Below are 15,610 nucleotides of genomic sequence, written 5' to 3' on the forward strand. Positions count from 1 at the left end.
TGTCTTTGGACATCTTGATGACCCTCCACACCTTGGTGCAGGGGTACAGCAGAGGCTGCCAGCTGCCCCATTCCTTCGGCCCGTCAGTAGCTCCCCCAGATGTTAAGTGACGAGTACTCCTAGGGTGAGCCCATCATGATCAATGTGTTCATCAAGCCTGACAAGCCGAGGCGGCAACCTGGCCCCTCCAAGCCAAGATGCCATCATGCGAAGGCACCACCAGCACCACCCCGGAGACCGTTGACCATGGTGAGGGAGGTGCCCACGCATACTGACACAGGCACGGACAAGGCATCAACTCATACAAATGAGTATGATGATTATGTACCATGGATGGTTAACATCTGGGGATGGATGAGCCCACCAGGGCTTTGCCCCCAGATTAGGTGGGATACTTCCATAGCATGCTTTCACTGGTCTCCCCCTCTTCAATTTGGTCCCACAAAAAAAAGAAGAAGGAAGGGTTTCTTTTTCAGCCCCGGGAGTCTTCTCGGAAGACAGTCATTTCAATTCCATTACTGGATGATGTTTGGGAAGAAGAAGTGGAGCTATTGATGCAGTGGGGAGCGCATTATTTACACCACGACTTCCACCATCAAAGCTGCAAATGCTCTGGCCATCCTGTATGATTGGGAACTCTGGTACAAGCTCAGGCCAATCCTAGATTTCCTGCCAGAGGACATGAAGGCTGATGCCCTGGCTCTGTTCTGAGAGGGCGAGGAGGCCTCGGACCATGTTATCACAGTGGCAATGCATACTGCAGGCTCTGGTTTCTGCCAGATGGGCGATGGTGGGGCCCTTCGGCCCCATGGTTGGCTGAAGGCTACGACTTCAGGTTGGACGTACAGTTCAAGTTTGTGGGCTATGGCTTTCGATGGGAAAGATTTGTTCAAAAAGGTAGTAGACGAGAGGCTCCAATCGATTAAGACTGATAGAGAAACTGCACGGTCCCTGGGGACGCTGAGGGAAAGATCATCATATTTTCATTCCTCAAGAGGGAAATTAGGCAGATCCTCAAAGGGCTACTCTTCACCCTATCACCAACCCTCCTGCTATATCACCCAGGAGACCTATCGAGGGTGCTTTCAAGCCTTCGGCAGCATAGGTCAGCATCATCGTCAACTATAGGCTAGGACGCAGATGCCCAAACAGGCCTGGACCGGCTGTGGATCCAGGTGACCATTTTTGCATCAGAGAGGGCGGCCGCCTAGCGAACTTCGTCAACAATTGGAAGACCATCACCACGGACAAACGGGTGCTGGATGTTCTACATCAGTGGCACACCTTGGAATTCCAACACAGGTATCCTCACATTCCTCCTATGGTGCGGCAGGAACTAAACATGGCCCAGCTTTTGCAGGAGGTTCAGGCCATGTTAAAAAAAATGGGCAAAAGAGCCCATCTCCCAGCACCTCTGGGGATCACGATGGTACTCCAAATACTTTCTGGTATGGAAGAAGTCAGGAGGGTGGTGGCCAATCCTAGATTTAAGCTGCCTCAACAAGTATTTGAAGTCCCAGAAGTTTACAATGGTAACGTTACAGCACATGCTCAACCAGCTGGAGGAAGGGGATTTCCTGGAAAACGTTGGGCTTGGAGTGCCTGCTTTCATGCCCCCATCAGCACAAACATTGGAAGATCCTAACGTTTGTGGTCCAGGGGTGACACTATCAGTTCAAGGCCCTGCCCTATGGCCTGAAGTCAGTGCCAAGAGTGTTCATGAAGTGTTTGGCTCCGGTGGCAGCATATTTACGACTCAAGAGGATAAATGTCTCCCTTATCTGGATGACTGTCTGATCCACTCCCTGTCTCACATGCTGGCAAACCACGGAGACCATTTGCTTTCTGACAGATCTTGGATTCTCCATCAACTACCTCAAGTGCAGTGCCTCTCGTTGGCGCAGAATGCAATGATGCAAGCCATCAAGTCGCTGTTCGGCATGATGTCCTCCTACATGCACCTTGTCCCATTCTGCAGGCTCCTGATGAGGCATCTTGAAGAGTTCTTGGATCTACAGTGGCTGCAGATCACGAGCTCTTGGATGAACAAGGTTGTTCTCAACCAGGAGTTCTGACAAGCTCTACGATGTTGGGGAGTATGACCAAATCTCACGAAATGGGCTCCTTTCCAGATACCTCCATTTAAGGCCACAGTCACCTCGGACGCTTCCCTGGAAGGTTGGGGGGCCCACACCAGACAGTCCCATACCAGGGGACTCTGACTCCTGAAAGAGAAGGACATCCAGCTCAACATCTTGGCACTCTGGGCAATCTTCTGAGCTCTCAAGATGTTCTTACCTCAGTTGAAGGGGAAGGTGTTGCACACTACAGACAAAACCACCACCATGTTCTACATCTGGAAGCAAGGAGGGATGCAGTCTCCCGTGCTTTCCTAGGATGCCCAAGCCATGTGGCACTTGGCCATTTTTCGGGACATGTTCCTCGTCCCCTTTCACCTGGCAGGCATTGCAGACTCACTCAGCAGAGAGATGTGGTCCTGCCATGCCATGAGTTTGGTAGTGCCAGTGTGCGGTCAAGGTTTTGCTACAGACCAGAAGTTATATGGTAAACAAGCCACTGGTAACGGAATGGCGTCACAACAGCTCTGCTGTGTGGCCACATGGAGCTGCTGCTTTGCAGCATTAGCTGTGTGATACCGGTGTATAGAAAGTGTGGTCATGTGCATTAGGGTGAAGGTCATCTGGAGATGGAGATGAAATGGAAGGCAGCCCATTTCTTTAAGCCGGCTGACAACGTAATACTAATGTGAATGGAATAAGAGTAGGTTGGCATCCAAGCATATTTTCAGATAAGGAAATTAAGCTACCATAGCAAGAGAACGTTTGGGTCTTGTTGCTTGGCAACGGGGGCTTGTGGCAATCATTTTAGGTAAAGTTGGGAAATGTGTGTAGTCCACTGACAAATTGTTGCTGCATCAACACTGCTCAAATGAAATGGAATTTAGAAAGATGGGAATACATGTACTAACATGTCTGGATTTTGGATCTGCAGCCTTGAGATATGTACACCACTCTGCCACTCCATTTTTAATGATAGCTGTGTTCATATGGTCTTGGCTGTGGAAGGGCTTGCCAGAGGTTCACATCAGTGTTCATCAGTGTATTATTCACTTTATTTTGCAAAAGCCATAATGTCATAGACCCTGACATCGTTCTTCTTTTTTGCAGGGCATGGCAATGAAACACCAGGTAAGAATGTCACTAGGAAGCACAATTTTGTTTCCCTTTGCTATACAATACTTGATTAGAATGCATGCTGTGTCCACCTCGCCAGGAGAAGCTCTTGCTCTGTATTAGCATTGTGGAGAGCAGGGACATACAATCATGACCACAATACTGGTTCGTTATCAGAGGATTAAAAACATATATGCCAATATATCACAATTGTATAGTTCTTAAGTTCTGAAACTGACAAATGTAGGGCTGGTAGCAGAGGGGGAAATAGGCTTCAAACAGTTATTTAGACATGATTGTGGGTGGGGTCACAGAATGCTCTGGGGCCACCTACCTTTTTATCAATGGCTCTCTTGATGGCCTCGTCCGTGGCATCTTCTGCTCAGTTTTGTGAGGGGCGACTATGCACATAGCCCCCCCACCCCCCGCCCCGGTATACTGTAGTTTCATCGACAGTCATTTTTACGACTGCCTTTTTTACGAGTAAAGAATTACGAAAAAGGGCATCAAAATTTTGGAGGGGTTGAGAAAGGGCAGATAAGGGTTTGGGGGGGGGCAGGAATAGTTAAAAATAGGTGGGGAAGGGGGATATTGGTGGGGGAACCCGATTACCTTTTTTTCATAATTGTGCACTCGTAACAAAGGCAGTCGTAAAAATGACCATGATGAAACAACATAGAGCTGGCCCCCCAACCCTTTCTTTTTCTTGAGATGTCTGTGGACTGATGATAAAGCATCAGAGATCAATTCCATTTTCTTACTTAGGGGTCTGGAGCCTTTGGCTGAGTAGATGTTTTGGACTGGCTCCGGTTCTAGCCGACATAGTCAATGATGAGGGCTCATGGGAGAGCCACAGGTTGCAGAACGCTGCCTAATCTGGTGTGCACAGAGACCCTGCACCTGTTTAGCAGCATAACACGCCTGCACTGTTTGATGGAGACAGGCACTGCACATTTCCCTTAGCACTTGCTCTGTGTGTGAGGGAAGCATGCACTGCTTCTGCCTGCACTGGACCCCTTCATCTTCTCTACTGCATCCTCACTTATGCAAGGTCATTAGGGATTGTGTAGTTTGACCAAAGGGATGCATCTGGGAGATGAAACAAACAGGTTTGGATATGGGGGCTCCAGCCTTTGGTCTGGGCATTGCCCTGCCACTCATTCCTCCTTAGACTGTGGCAATGATAACTGTGTTCCATTTCTTTTTCTATTTAATACCCATATAGTGCACGAGAGCAAGCCGAAACCATCAGGGCTCTTAATATGGTCTTGGTTGGTGAAGGCTGGTTTTGTTTTCCAAATTGCGCAATATAATAGCCCCTAACACTATCCTTCCTTTTTCTTTATAGGATTTTTCAATACATCTGATGGTAAGACAGTGTTTCTGAAACAAATATGTTATGTCTCTTTCATATGAAATGCTTTCTGTGTGTACCTCACGCAGAACAACGTAGCTCTTGCCCTTCGTTATGTCACCTTCAACCTCTTGGAGAGTAGCACCATGACTGTCTGTGCAAAAGGATTGGACCCGCAAAATACATTAGCAAATGCATCAGAATTTTGGTGTTCTTAACTCCTGAAACTGGGTTGTTCAAAGCACCACACCTAAAAAGAAATGGTTGCCACCGACTCCCAAAGTGTCATAAGCTTGTAAAATCGTCCCTGATCAGTATTCAACATGTTCAGTGCAGCTTGCATGTTACAGGTTTAGGGTGGGTTCAAAGGGGATATAGCCTTAGACACATGTATGAGAAATGACGGTGGGTTAGGGGTTTGTGGCATGGCAGGTTTTGTCAGGATCTCTGGCAGTGACCTGCAGTAGGGGTCTAATGCTTTTGGAATTGTGAGAAGGGGACCTGTTGCTAGGCCTCCACACTTGTCTTCAGATTTCTGAGTACTTGTTATACTAGAGCAGGGGTCAACCTCCTCAACTGTATATGCATAAACTGCACCAGCAGTTCGGTTTGTCCTTCTGTTATGTGTTAGGGAAGCATGCACTGGTATTGCGTGCACTTCATCTAGTTTAGTTGAGTTTAGTTTAGTTTATTATTTGTAAGGCGCGCCATGCCCTGGAGCATCAGGGCGCACAAGACAAGAATATGCTCAACTTCGTTGCAGGTACATCTACATGGTCATAGTACAGTATACAATAGACAAAATATGTACAGGTACATGTGCATGGTCATAATACAGTATACAATAGGCAAAATATGTACAGGGCTGAAATTAGGTCCAGAAAACAGGTGATATAGGTGTGGGTATACTTAAAAATGTAGAGGTAATATACAGTGGAATAAATACAGTAATATACATTGGTGTAAATACAGACCGAAGTATCGGTGCTGGGGGCATGCAGGTGGATCGCCAGTGGGGACAGTCAGGTCAAGCAGGTCAGAGAAATTAGATGTCATTGGCTCTCAGCCACTTGGTCAAATTCTGCCTGAATTTCACAAAGGGATGGGGTTCTCTTATGTCATGTGGTAATGAGTTCCACAGCTGTGCTGCTTTGACTGCGAAGCTGTGTCCTCTCTTCTGTTCCTATTCCTCTCTTCTGTTAGTTCCTCACTTCTGCACAGCTAATAGGGGTGAACGTGCCCTCTCAATGAAAAACTCCAACCAGTGGATGTCCTTCACTATCGTTATACTATATTGAAGGCCTTCACAATCTCCCCAAGATCCTGACATTATTTTCATCATACCCTACTTTCCAGAGCCAAACCTCCTTCCCGGAGGCAGCTAGAATACCTCCCTGTCACAGGTTTTGCATCAGAGAATAGTTGTATTCCTGCTGCAGGGCTTCAGACAGACGGTCTCTGCACGTTATGGCAGGTGGACCTCTCCTCTAGAGCACCTGATAGGCTTACTGTTGTTCAGAAATATTGTCAGGAGCCTGCGTTCAGAACTCCTGAAAATCCACTTCATTTAAAGTGTGTAAATGCCCCTACACAGTTAACCCATTAAAACACCAGGCATGTATAATTGAAATGTAGTGCCTCCTACAAAAAGGAACAAATACAAGTGTTCTCCTGCCTATTTAGCTTGTAGGTTAATATATTCTTATATAGACACTAACAAAAGTACCCATTCTCCGAACGGGTACTGTAGACAGACATGATAACACTCTCATCAATTGTTGAAAATCAATGATCCTGTAGGTTGCTATTCCGATTCGCTTATCACTTGATGAGCTTTGCACCCTGAAGTAACTTGCACTGAGAAGGGGCACTGGCTGACAGACCTTGGAGCAGACGTTGGGGGGAGGCGAGAGTTGGTGTGCTGCTGCATACTGGGACCTTCTTTGTCCTCTCTCCACCTGTCGCCTCACCCTGGCATGGTGCAGTTCGTTGTGGTGCAAATATCTTAGAAACTGTGCATCCTAGGGCCTGGACCTCAAGTTTTGTTTCCACGAGTCGGGATCGGTCCTTCTACAACCACATTGATGTTTCGCCAAATTCAAGCAACCGTCTCATATACGAAGGTTCTGAATTCTGGTGAAAGGGGTGGGGTGTCCAAATGTTATGCAGCCAGTAAAGTCCAGAGGGGCCTAACATGTTCATATGCCCAATTTGGTGCAGATTGGTGAAACAGTGTGGAATTGTAAAAGGAACAACACTTTGCCAAGCCACAAACCCACAAACAAATGTTGACTTTTGTTGAAATTCAGGGAACGGGGTGAGGTGTCCAAATGCCATGTAGCCAGTAATGCTCAGAGAGCCGTAACAGGCAACTATGCAAAATTCAGTGCAGATTGGTGAAACGGTCTGGAATTGTATACAGAACAACACTCTACCAAGCCAAGAACCCACAAACCCACAAATGTTGAATATTGTTGTGATCGCGGGAAAGGAGCTGGGTGTCCAAATGTCACATAACAAGTAATGTCCGGAGGTTCATAATGGTTAACTTTCCAAAATGTGGTGCAGATTTGTGAAACATTGTGGAATTGTATAAGGAACAACAATTCGCCAAAAACACATTTTGACCTTTGCTGAAATCCAGGGAAAGGGGTGAGGTGTCCAAATGTCATGTAGCCAGTAATGTCCGGGGGGTCCTAACAGGTAACTATGCACAGTTTGGTGCAGACTGCACAAGACCTTCACTACAAATCCTGCCACAAACAAAAAAAGTGACTTTTATATATGGATTTATTTGTATTTGTTTATTTATTTTTTCATGTATTTACAGTGCACAAAAACCAGAGGCATCTAGGTGCTAGTAACAGAAATTGCATTGAGCAGTTTGAGTGTGATATTAAGAAGTTACAGTGTATGTGCACAGTCTAGTAAGGCCTAACTGCGTGACATGGGGCTCCATTAGACACGCAAACAAGCAAAAGGACAGTCAAATTAGGTGTCTACAGTCTAGGTAAAATCTCACCTCATGGTCCGGGGGGGCTATATCATATGTGCATCTAAGCAAAAGGGCAAAATAGGTAGTTCTACACAGTCGGGCAAAGTCTCGCCTCATGGTACATGGGACTACATCAGATGTGCAAACAAGCAAAAAGGTAAAATCGGTGGGTGCACACAGTCTGGCAAAGTCTCTCCTCCTCGTTTGTGGGAGCTAATTCTCAGTATGAACAAGCAAAAGAGACATATATGGTGTAAGTGTGCTGTCTGAAAAGGCATCACTTCATAGGCATAGACAGGTAGGTTGCAATACAATGCCATGCAGGGCTGATAAGTGAAACAAGATGCAGATGCCAAACGAGGCGGGGAAGGCGTACCCATGTAGGTTGCAGGCATTATGCAAAGGTGGCACAGTTAAAAGGTGTAGTGCATTGCGTTATAGTAAAGATGCAAGTAAAACATGAGGCTGGACAACCCTCCAGACCATTGTTCTTCGCCGCCTGCCAAGCCATTACAGAAGGGGAGAGACGATATGCAGATAAGGCTTGGTCCCACCCCAAAAGGGGCAGTCCAGCCCAAACTGCTAGGTCACATCCCTTCTGCTCGACACCACAAGCATCCCCAAACATGTTTCCGTCTTGTTGGGCCGCATCAGTGAGAAGTAGCTTGGGTCTCTAGGCCCAGCAGGCATGGGACCCATGTCTGGGCATACCCGTCTCACTCAGGGTGACAAAGCAAAAACAAAGAGGTGATGGCTGGAAGGTTTAGAATGAATCTTAACCTCTGGCATTGCTCTGGGCAACCCTCCAGACCATGGTTCTTTGCCTGCCAAGCCATTACAGAAGGGGAAAGACAATATGGAAATCAGGCTTGGTCCCACCTCAAAAAGGGCCGCCCAGCCCAAATTGCTAGGTCACATCCCTTCTGCACGAGAGCACAAGCATCCGCAAACATGTTTCAGCCTTGTTGGGCCTCATCAGTGAGGAGTAGCTTGGGTCTCTAGGCCCAGCAGGCACGGGACCCACATCTGGGCATACCCGTCCCACTCGGCGTGACAAAGCAAAAACAAAGAGGTGATGGCTTGCAGGTTTAGAATAAATCTTAACCTCTGGCATTGCTCTGGGCAACCCTCCAGGCCATCGTTCCTCACCAGCCAAGCCATTACAGAAGGGGAAAGACCATATGCAAATCAGGCTTGGTCCAACCCCAAAAGGGGAAGTCCAGCCCGAACTGCTAGGTTACATCCCTTCTGCACGAGACCACAAGCATCCCCAAAAATGTTTCAGTCTTGTTGGGCCTTATCAGTGAGGAGTAGCTTTGGTCTCTAGGCCCAGCAGGCACAGGACCCACGTCTGGGCATACACGTCCCACTCGGGGTGACAAAGCAAAAACAAAGAGGTGATGGCTGGATGGTTTCAAATGAATCTTAACCTCTGGCATTGCTCTGGGCAACCCTCCACACCATCGTTCTTCGCCTACCAAGCCATTACAGAACGGGAAAGACCATATGCAAATCAGGCTTGGTCACACCCGAAAGGGGCAGTCCAGCCCGAACTGCTAGGTCACAACCCTTCTGCACGAAACCACAAACATCCCCAAACATGTTTCAGTCTTGTTGGGCCTCATCAGCGAGGAGTAGCTTGGGTCTCTAGACCCAGCAGACAGGGGACCCACATCTGGGCATAAGCGTCCCACTCGGGGTGACAAAGCAAAAATAAAGAGGTGATTGCTGGAAGGTTTAGAAAGAATGAATCTTAACTTCTGGCATTGCACTGGGCAACCCTCCAGACCATCGTTCTTCACCTGCCAAGCCATTACAGAAGGGGAAAGACCATACACAAATCAGGTTTGGTCCCACCCCAAAAGGGGCAGTCCAGCCCGAACTGTTAGGTCACATCCCTTCTGCACATGCCCACAAGCATCCCCAAACATGTTTCAGCCTTGTTGGACCTCATCAGTGAGGAGTAGCTTTGGTCTCTAGGCCCAGCAGGCATGTCACCAACATTTGGGCATACCCGTCCCACTCGGGGTGACAAAGCGAAAACAAAGAGGTGATGGCTGGAAGGTTTAGAAAGAATCTCAAGCTCTGGCATTGCTCTGGGCAACCCCCAGACCATCGCCCTTCGCCTGCCAAGCCATTACAGAAGGGGAAAGACCATATGCAAATCAGGCTTTGTCCCACCCCAAAATGGGCAGTCCAGCCCAAACTGCTAAGTCACATCCCTTCTGCAGAAGACCACAAGCATCCCCAAACATGTTTCAACCTTGGAGGACAACTTTGTGTGAGACACCTTCTTATGCTGAAAAAGCCTTCACAGAGAAAAGTGCAGCTGGAATGCAGTCTTCTGAACAGTACTCAGAACCTCGGCAGGAGACGGCTCTACGGCGACTACTCTGACTGCATGCTTTTTATCAGTGTCCTTAGCTTTAAAGCACTCCAACAACATCTTGGGATTGCATGTAGAATTTAGCATTGCATGGTGGCTTTATCTATGGCTGCAATTCGGAACTAAAGATGTCTGAAAATTTAATGAGCAAAACAAACAGGAGCTGGATGATGGAGACACTAAAGAACTTACTAAAAGCAATGTTAATGGGAAACAGATGAGCTATCGGGTTGCCTGAAAGCATGTGCCACTGCATAAGAATAAAATGAGAGATGCAAAGTGAAGGGAAGCGATGCGAAGCAACGCGAGGAGCAACCAGTAAACCCAGGGAAGACAAATAGGTAACCGGGTTGCCTGAAAGTGTGTACCGCTCCATAAGAATTAACCGTGAGACCCAAAGAGAAGCCAATTAATACATTAATGTTTTTGTGGAGCATACCACAAACAGGTTGTAGAACCCATATTTCAAGAGAGAAAGCAAAGTAAAGATGGATGCTCTTGGGAAAGAGACACAAATAACTTTGCTGAAAGTGAAAGAGAATATTGAAATGAACTCTATGAAAAAAGGGTTGAAAAGCCAGCAATGGGTTACTTAAATTTCATGGATAAAAGGAAAGGTCATGTCAAGAGAGTATACCAGGTGAAGCTGAATGTTTGTAAAATAAATTCCTGGCAAGAGCGTATACCAGGTGAAGCTGAATTCTGTAAATTAAAGTCCTGGCATGAGAGTATAGCAGGTGAAGCTGACTGTTTGTAAAGTAAAGTCCTGGCAAGAGAATACAGCAGGCAAAGAGAAGTGTTTGAAAGATTTGAAGTTATAATAGGAGAGGAATCTGAAGGAAGAGCCATGCCTTTGAAATTGTGAACTATTGTAAATAGGCAAGAAGAGCCTGGCAGGGGAATATGACAGGTGACCTGCGAGTCTTGGACCGGCATCCAGGTTGTAATACAGTGACAAGAGAATCCCTTGGAAGATATATGCCCTTAGGATTTTGAATCATCTTGAAGGTGGAGAGAAACCTGGCAGAAGGGAGCTATTTCCATGAGAATTCTGAACACAGCAAGAGGAGGGAGTGATCCTCTTGGGTTCTAGGAAATTTGACTATTCTTTTTTTAAACTTTTCATATTAGTTTAAAGGAATCTGGGGAAGGGAGCCTTTCCCTGGAAATGTCCGTTTGGAACCTTTGGGTTGGATTAATATATTTTTGTTGGATTTGAACTTTTGGCCACTTTTTGAGAATCAGAGACAATACACTTTGCACCTTAGAGTTAGTTTTAGAGTGTGATGGCCAGAGTAGGATTTCGGACACAGGACATTTTTTTGTTGGGACATCTTGACAAAGGATAGACCCGGGTTAGTTTTGGGTTGAAGTAGGGAAGAAACACCTAGATTCGGGACAGTGAGGGATTTTCAACCCCCTTTTTGTTTTAATAAAGGTTTATGACCAAAAACCATAGGTTCTCTTTTTCCATGTCTCATTCCTGGTTCTTTACACTTCCCTGTTTAGGCAAATCAAACCTGAGATTAGATGTTGCCTTTTAGCAAAAGTTTTGAGTATAGAGCGAAGATATTAAACATTTGAATTCACTCCTTAGTGGAATGAATGTTGGTATCCCAAACGAATTACAATATCTCACTGAACCTTGTTTCCTTTATCCTCCAAAGTTGTGAACACTTTATCAGGTTTAACTCTTTATTATGTGTGGCAGCAATAACTGATCAATGACAACCAATAAGGGCATGGTCTCCATGCCAACTTCCAATGCTCTTCTAAAGGTTTATAGCAATGATTTAGAAATCATGACCTTCATTGATGTTGATTACACAGTTAAGACTGGTGCACATATTTATGCCACCCCAAGAGAAGTGGCATTTTGGTGCCCCCTTCAAATCAGTCAGGTAAGATTAGATGTTTTATGGCAGAATTGTGTGCCCTCATGTCCTTTGCTGATGTAGCCCTATACTGCTGAAACCTCGTCTAAACTCTCACAGGCTAGGGTGCTTGGTGCTATCTACTAAGAGGAGAAGGGCACGGCTTACGCCACCTGAGGTGTGTTGATGTATCTCCACTCTATCCCAGTCCAGCCCTGCTTGACAGAAATAAACATTTGTGCCACAACAGGGGACCAGGAAAGACGATCTGGCAACATTGACTCCAAAGAGTCAATTCCTCTACTCACAAGTTATTTTACAGACATCAGAAATGTTAATCAACAAAAAACACAACATGCCCATATGATGCATGTCTGTGGTTAAAAAACGTTTAGCAGGTCCATTGGAAGCACGGTACATCAGACCCAAATGATTCTATCACTGTGAATAAATGTGAAATTGTAAATTAATTCCAATGCTTTGTGAGGCAAAGCCAACAGACCTTCCAACTGGTTTGCATGCATGTGACATTAGTAGCATAACTTCAATGTATTTACTACAAATGCGAAGCAACACTCAACAATGCTACTTCTAGGTGCAAGGTGAGTGCCCAAGGGGGACGATAGAGGGACATCTACGTCTCAAGACCTACTTATTGTTTATGCTATATGCGGTGCCAATACTAGCTGAAGGACACCCATTTCTTGAGCATTCATGGGGCACCTTTACTAATTGGAGGATCACCTGACCCTTTACCGCACCTCCCAATAGGTTTCCCTGTAAGGTGGTGATCGGTTGTGCAACAGTACTGCTAAGCCAAGTAAAAGGATGTGACAGAGGGGTTACTCTTCCAAATAATGTGATTTATTTTCACGTCTCACTTCCTTTCCAGTGACCCCTTTACTGGGGTGGTTAGCTACTCATCATCTCTGGTGGCAGATACAATGTATTAAGCATACATGCTTTACATAACATAAAAGGTTCTAGGCTGTCTAATGGACACTCTTCCACTTTATTCATTGTATATGTTATGCAACTTCATTCCACCATTCAGTCTCTCTGGTCCAACACTACAGCTTCCTGGTACCAAAATGCCACTAGATGCTCTAACTTGGTTAACCCACAGTTAGTCTCCTTTGGTGGCTTACTTCAGCGGGTTGATAGTCTCATTAATCGGTTAGTCTGTCATTGTAAGTTGCAAGCCATGTCTGAACCTGTGGACAGAGCCACAGGTTCTCCCTCACAGGAGAACACCTAGTCTTAGGACATATATAAAACAAGTCCTAAATGACCAGTGACCTCCTCCCGAACCAACTGTCAATTCTAAACCGTCAAAACTGACAGTCAGCCACTCCTCTACCTCGTAGAAACATGAACCTGCGCTGATACTCAACTGCAAAGTCTCTGCACCATTAGACTGCCCACCACATCCAGGAAGGCTTTAAAGTGAACAGGGTCGTGATGTCATGCCCCCATTTTCCCATGTCAGGTAAAGTTAATCCTCTGTCACCCAGTCAGCAGCTCACTGAGCTGGTTCCCAAAATAACATGGCTATTACACAGCAGTCTAGCATTGCCCAATTATAGCACTTGCCCTGTATACACTTCTACAACATATTACAGCTACATGGAATTGTCTTTGTGATTTTGTCTGAAAGAAAGTATGTTGCAGTGAATCTTAGAAAAATTATTTGAAAGGTGCAATACTTTGTACCTTATTTCCATATTATCTTCGCTTGGGGCTGTTGGAAAACTATTTCCTTTCACATACAAATAACAGGGAGTGGGGGAAGTGGCCTTTGGCAATTTATTATTTGACCCACCACTGACCAAATTACAAACATAGGGAGTTTATCACATAAAGAAACCACGAAAGAATGAGGGCACAAGCAGAGCCCTTTCAAGCGTGAATACAATTCCACACAGATCTATTGCAGATGCATGAGATAAAAAAATCTACCCAATGTCCATTTCTCACATCATTTATTTTATTGTGCATTTGTGAGGAGCTTTATACCACAGGATTGTGTTTCAAGTGAAAAAAGGCTAAATGGGAAGGGAACAGGGGAAATAATAACAATGGCAAAACAGTAATATAAATACAGTTGTGGTCCAACTAGGCCTTGTGGCATTCAGCCATGCAAGTACATTGAAGAGAAGTTTAGGGGAGGGGGATGGAAGAGGAAGCAGAGGAATGGACAAATGCTGGAAGAGGGCACATGAGGGAAATGCTAAGCGGAGCCAGGAGGAAAGCATCAGGCTAAATGCTAGTACAGGCAACTCTCAAGAGCGGCGTATGGAGCCGCCAGGCAGGGGCCCACGGTGCAGGGCAGTGGGGCGAGCGGTGCTAGAAGAGGCTGGGCAGAAGGGACTGAGCTCCTGTGAGGTCCATGAGGATCAGTCCACCGGTCACAGCAGCAGTGGGTTTCCAGAACTTAAGGAGGTCCGGCTAAAATCTGAGATATTAGGCAGAATTCTTAAAAAGGTGCTTATTCCCTCCATCTTAGAAACCCCCAACAAATTTGCTGTATTTTGAGGACTTGATTATTTTACCTGGCGAGAGTGAGACCCTTTTTTCCCACTCTCTCATGTATTTTGTTAAAATTTTACCTCTGCGTTTCTATTGGTAATGGAGTCTGACAAACTCCAAAGGCATCATCTTTTACATTGTGTCACACAGCACCTTCAGTGCAGTGGCACAGGGAAGTCTTTTAGATTTCCAAAGGTTTAAATAGCTTCTCTGAGATCAACTACTGTTTCCCGGAGCAGTAAAGTGACATTAACTTTACTTAGCATTGTACTTGCTAGACCCAGCATACCCTCTCTTACAATTGAGTCCTGGAGGGGTTCCTAAGTATCCCCTGTGTCTAAAGGCTCATCACACATTTTTTATGTTACCCTTTCCTCAATTGACTGGCTGGTGGCAGTGGTTTTGTTTTGAACTACCTAGGTTTGCATTTACCCCGACCGTCTACGGCTCCGGTATAGTAATGGCGGAAGCCATCTTTTTCAAAATGGCATCCAGCCATCTTTGCTAAAATAGTGCCGTTCTACTTTTTCACCAGGTCTTTGTTGGAAGCTCCTTCTAGTGAGTTTCTCTGCGTGCCAAACCAGGTTTGGACTTTTTGTTCATTCGCCTTTGGCCGGCTTCAGGAGTGAAACCCGCCTCTGGCTCCAGAGTGTCTGGGGTAGGCAGGAAGTGAGGGAGGTTCCCGAAACTCCCTGTGCTTAGTCTCCTAGGAGACCCGAATGTACTCTTTGGTGATTGGCTGGCTGACTGTCCAGCAAGGACACCTGTTTCAACAAAGGTTTTGCCGTTCCCCTTGTTTTAACATTCCCTCTCTCTCACGGTTAGGGGATAACCAACATTTTCATCATATAAAGGAGACAGTAATTACATTCCCTCATTCAACACTGATCTTATCATTTTGTATGATACTATACAACCCTCTTTGTACCAATGATCTTAAAAAAATAGACCTAGTACCTAGTTATTTTTTTGCAATATCAAAAATAGTTTATTTTAATAGATTAAATCACAACCCAATATTTTCTTTTATAAAACTAATCTAAAAAACAGAATTTACAGTAAAATAGACCCTACAACACAAAGTGGATACATATACAATACAAATTACTAGTTTCGCACACATACATTCCTATAACATGACAATACAATACAACAGCATATAAAATTTATATAATGATTTAAACATTTCCAATCCCTGAGTATTATTAGCTCAGATTAAACAGTCCCGACATGTTTCAGTTCCTCATGGCGCTTGGTGCATGAACCTTCTTCAGGGGA

At 45.5% G+C, this 15,610-nt stretch overlaps 1 protein-coding gene across 17 annotated transcripts in view; it reads left to right on the forward strand.

Annotated features, from left to right (window-relative positions):
* LOC138491330 (E3 ubiquitin-protein ligase TRIM15-like) overlaps positions 1-15,610 on the forward strand; it is a 362,853-nt gene that overhangs the window by 287,740 nt on the left and 59,503 nt on the right. For all 17 annotated transcript variants that reach the window (XM_069617789.1, XM_069617794.1, XM_069617791.1 and 14 more), the window contains 2 exons: positions 3,189-3,209; positions 4,543-4,563. In XM_069617789.1, the coding sequence (XP_069473890.1) occupies positions 3,189-3,209; positions 4,543-4,563 (42 nt within the window). The remainder of the gene's footprint in view (positions 1-3,188; positions 3,210-4,542; positions 4,564-15,610) is intronic.

The sequence above is a fragment of the Ambystoma mexicanum genome, chromosome 10 (assembly GCF_040938575.1).
Source record: "Ambystoma mexicanum isolate Mex_15411 chromosome 10, UKY_AmexF1_1, whole genome shotgun sequence".
Lineage (NCBI taxonomy): Eukaryota > Metazoa > Chordata > Amphibia > Caudata > Ambystomatidae > Ambystoma > Ambystoma mexicanum.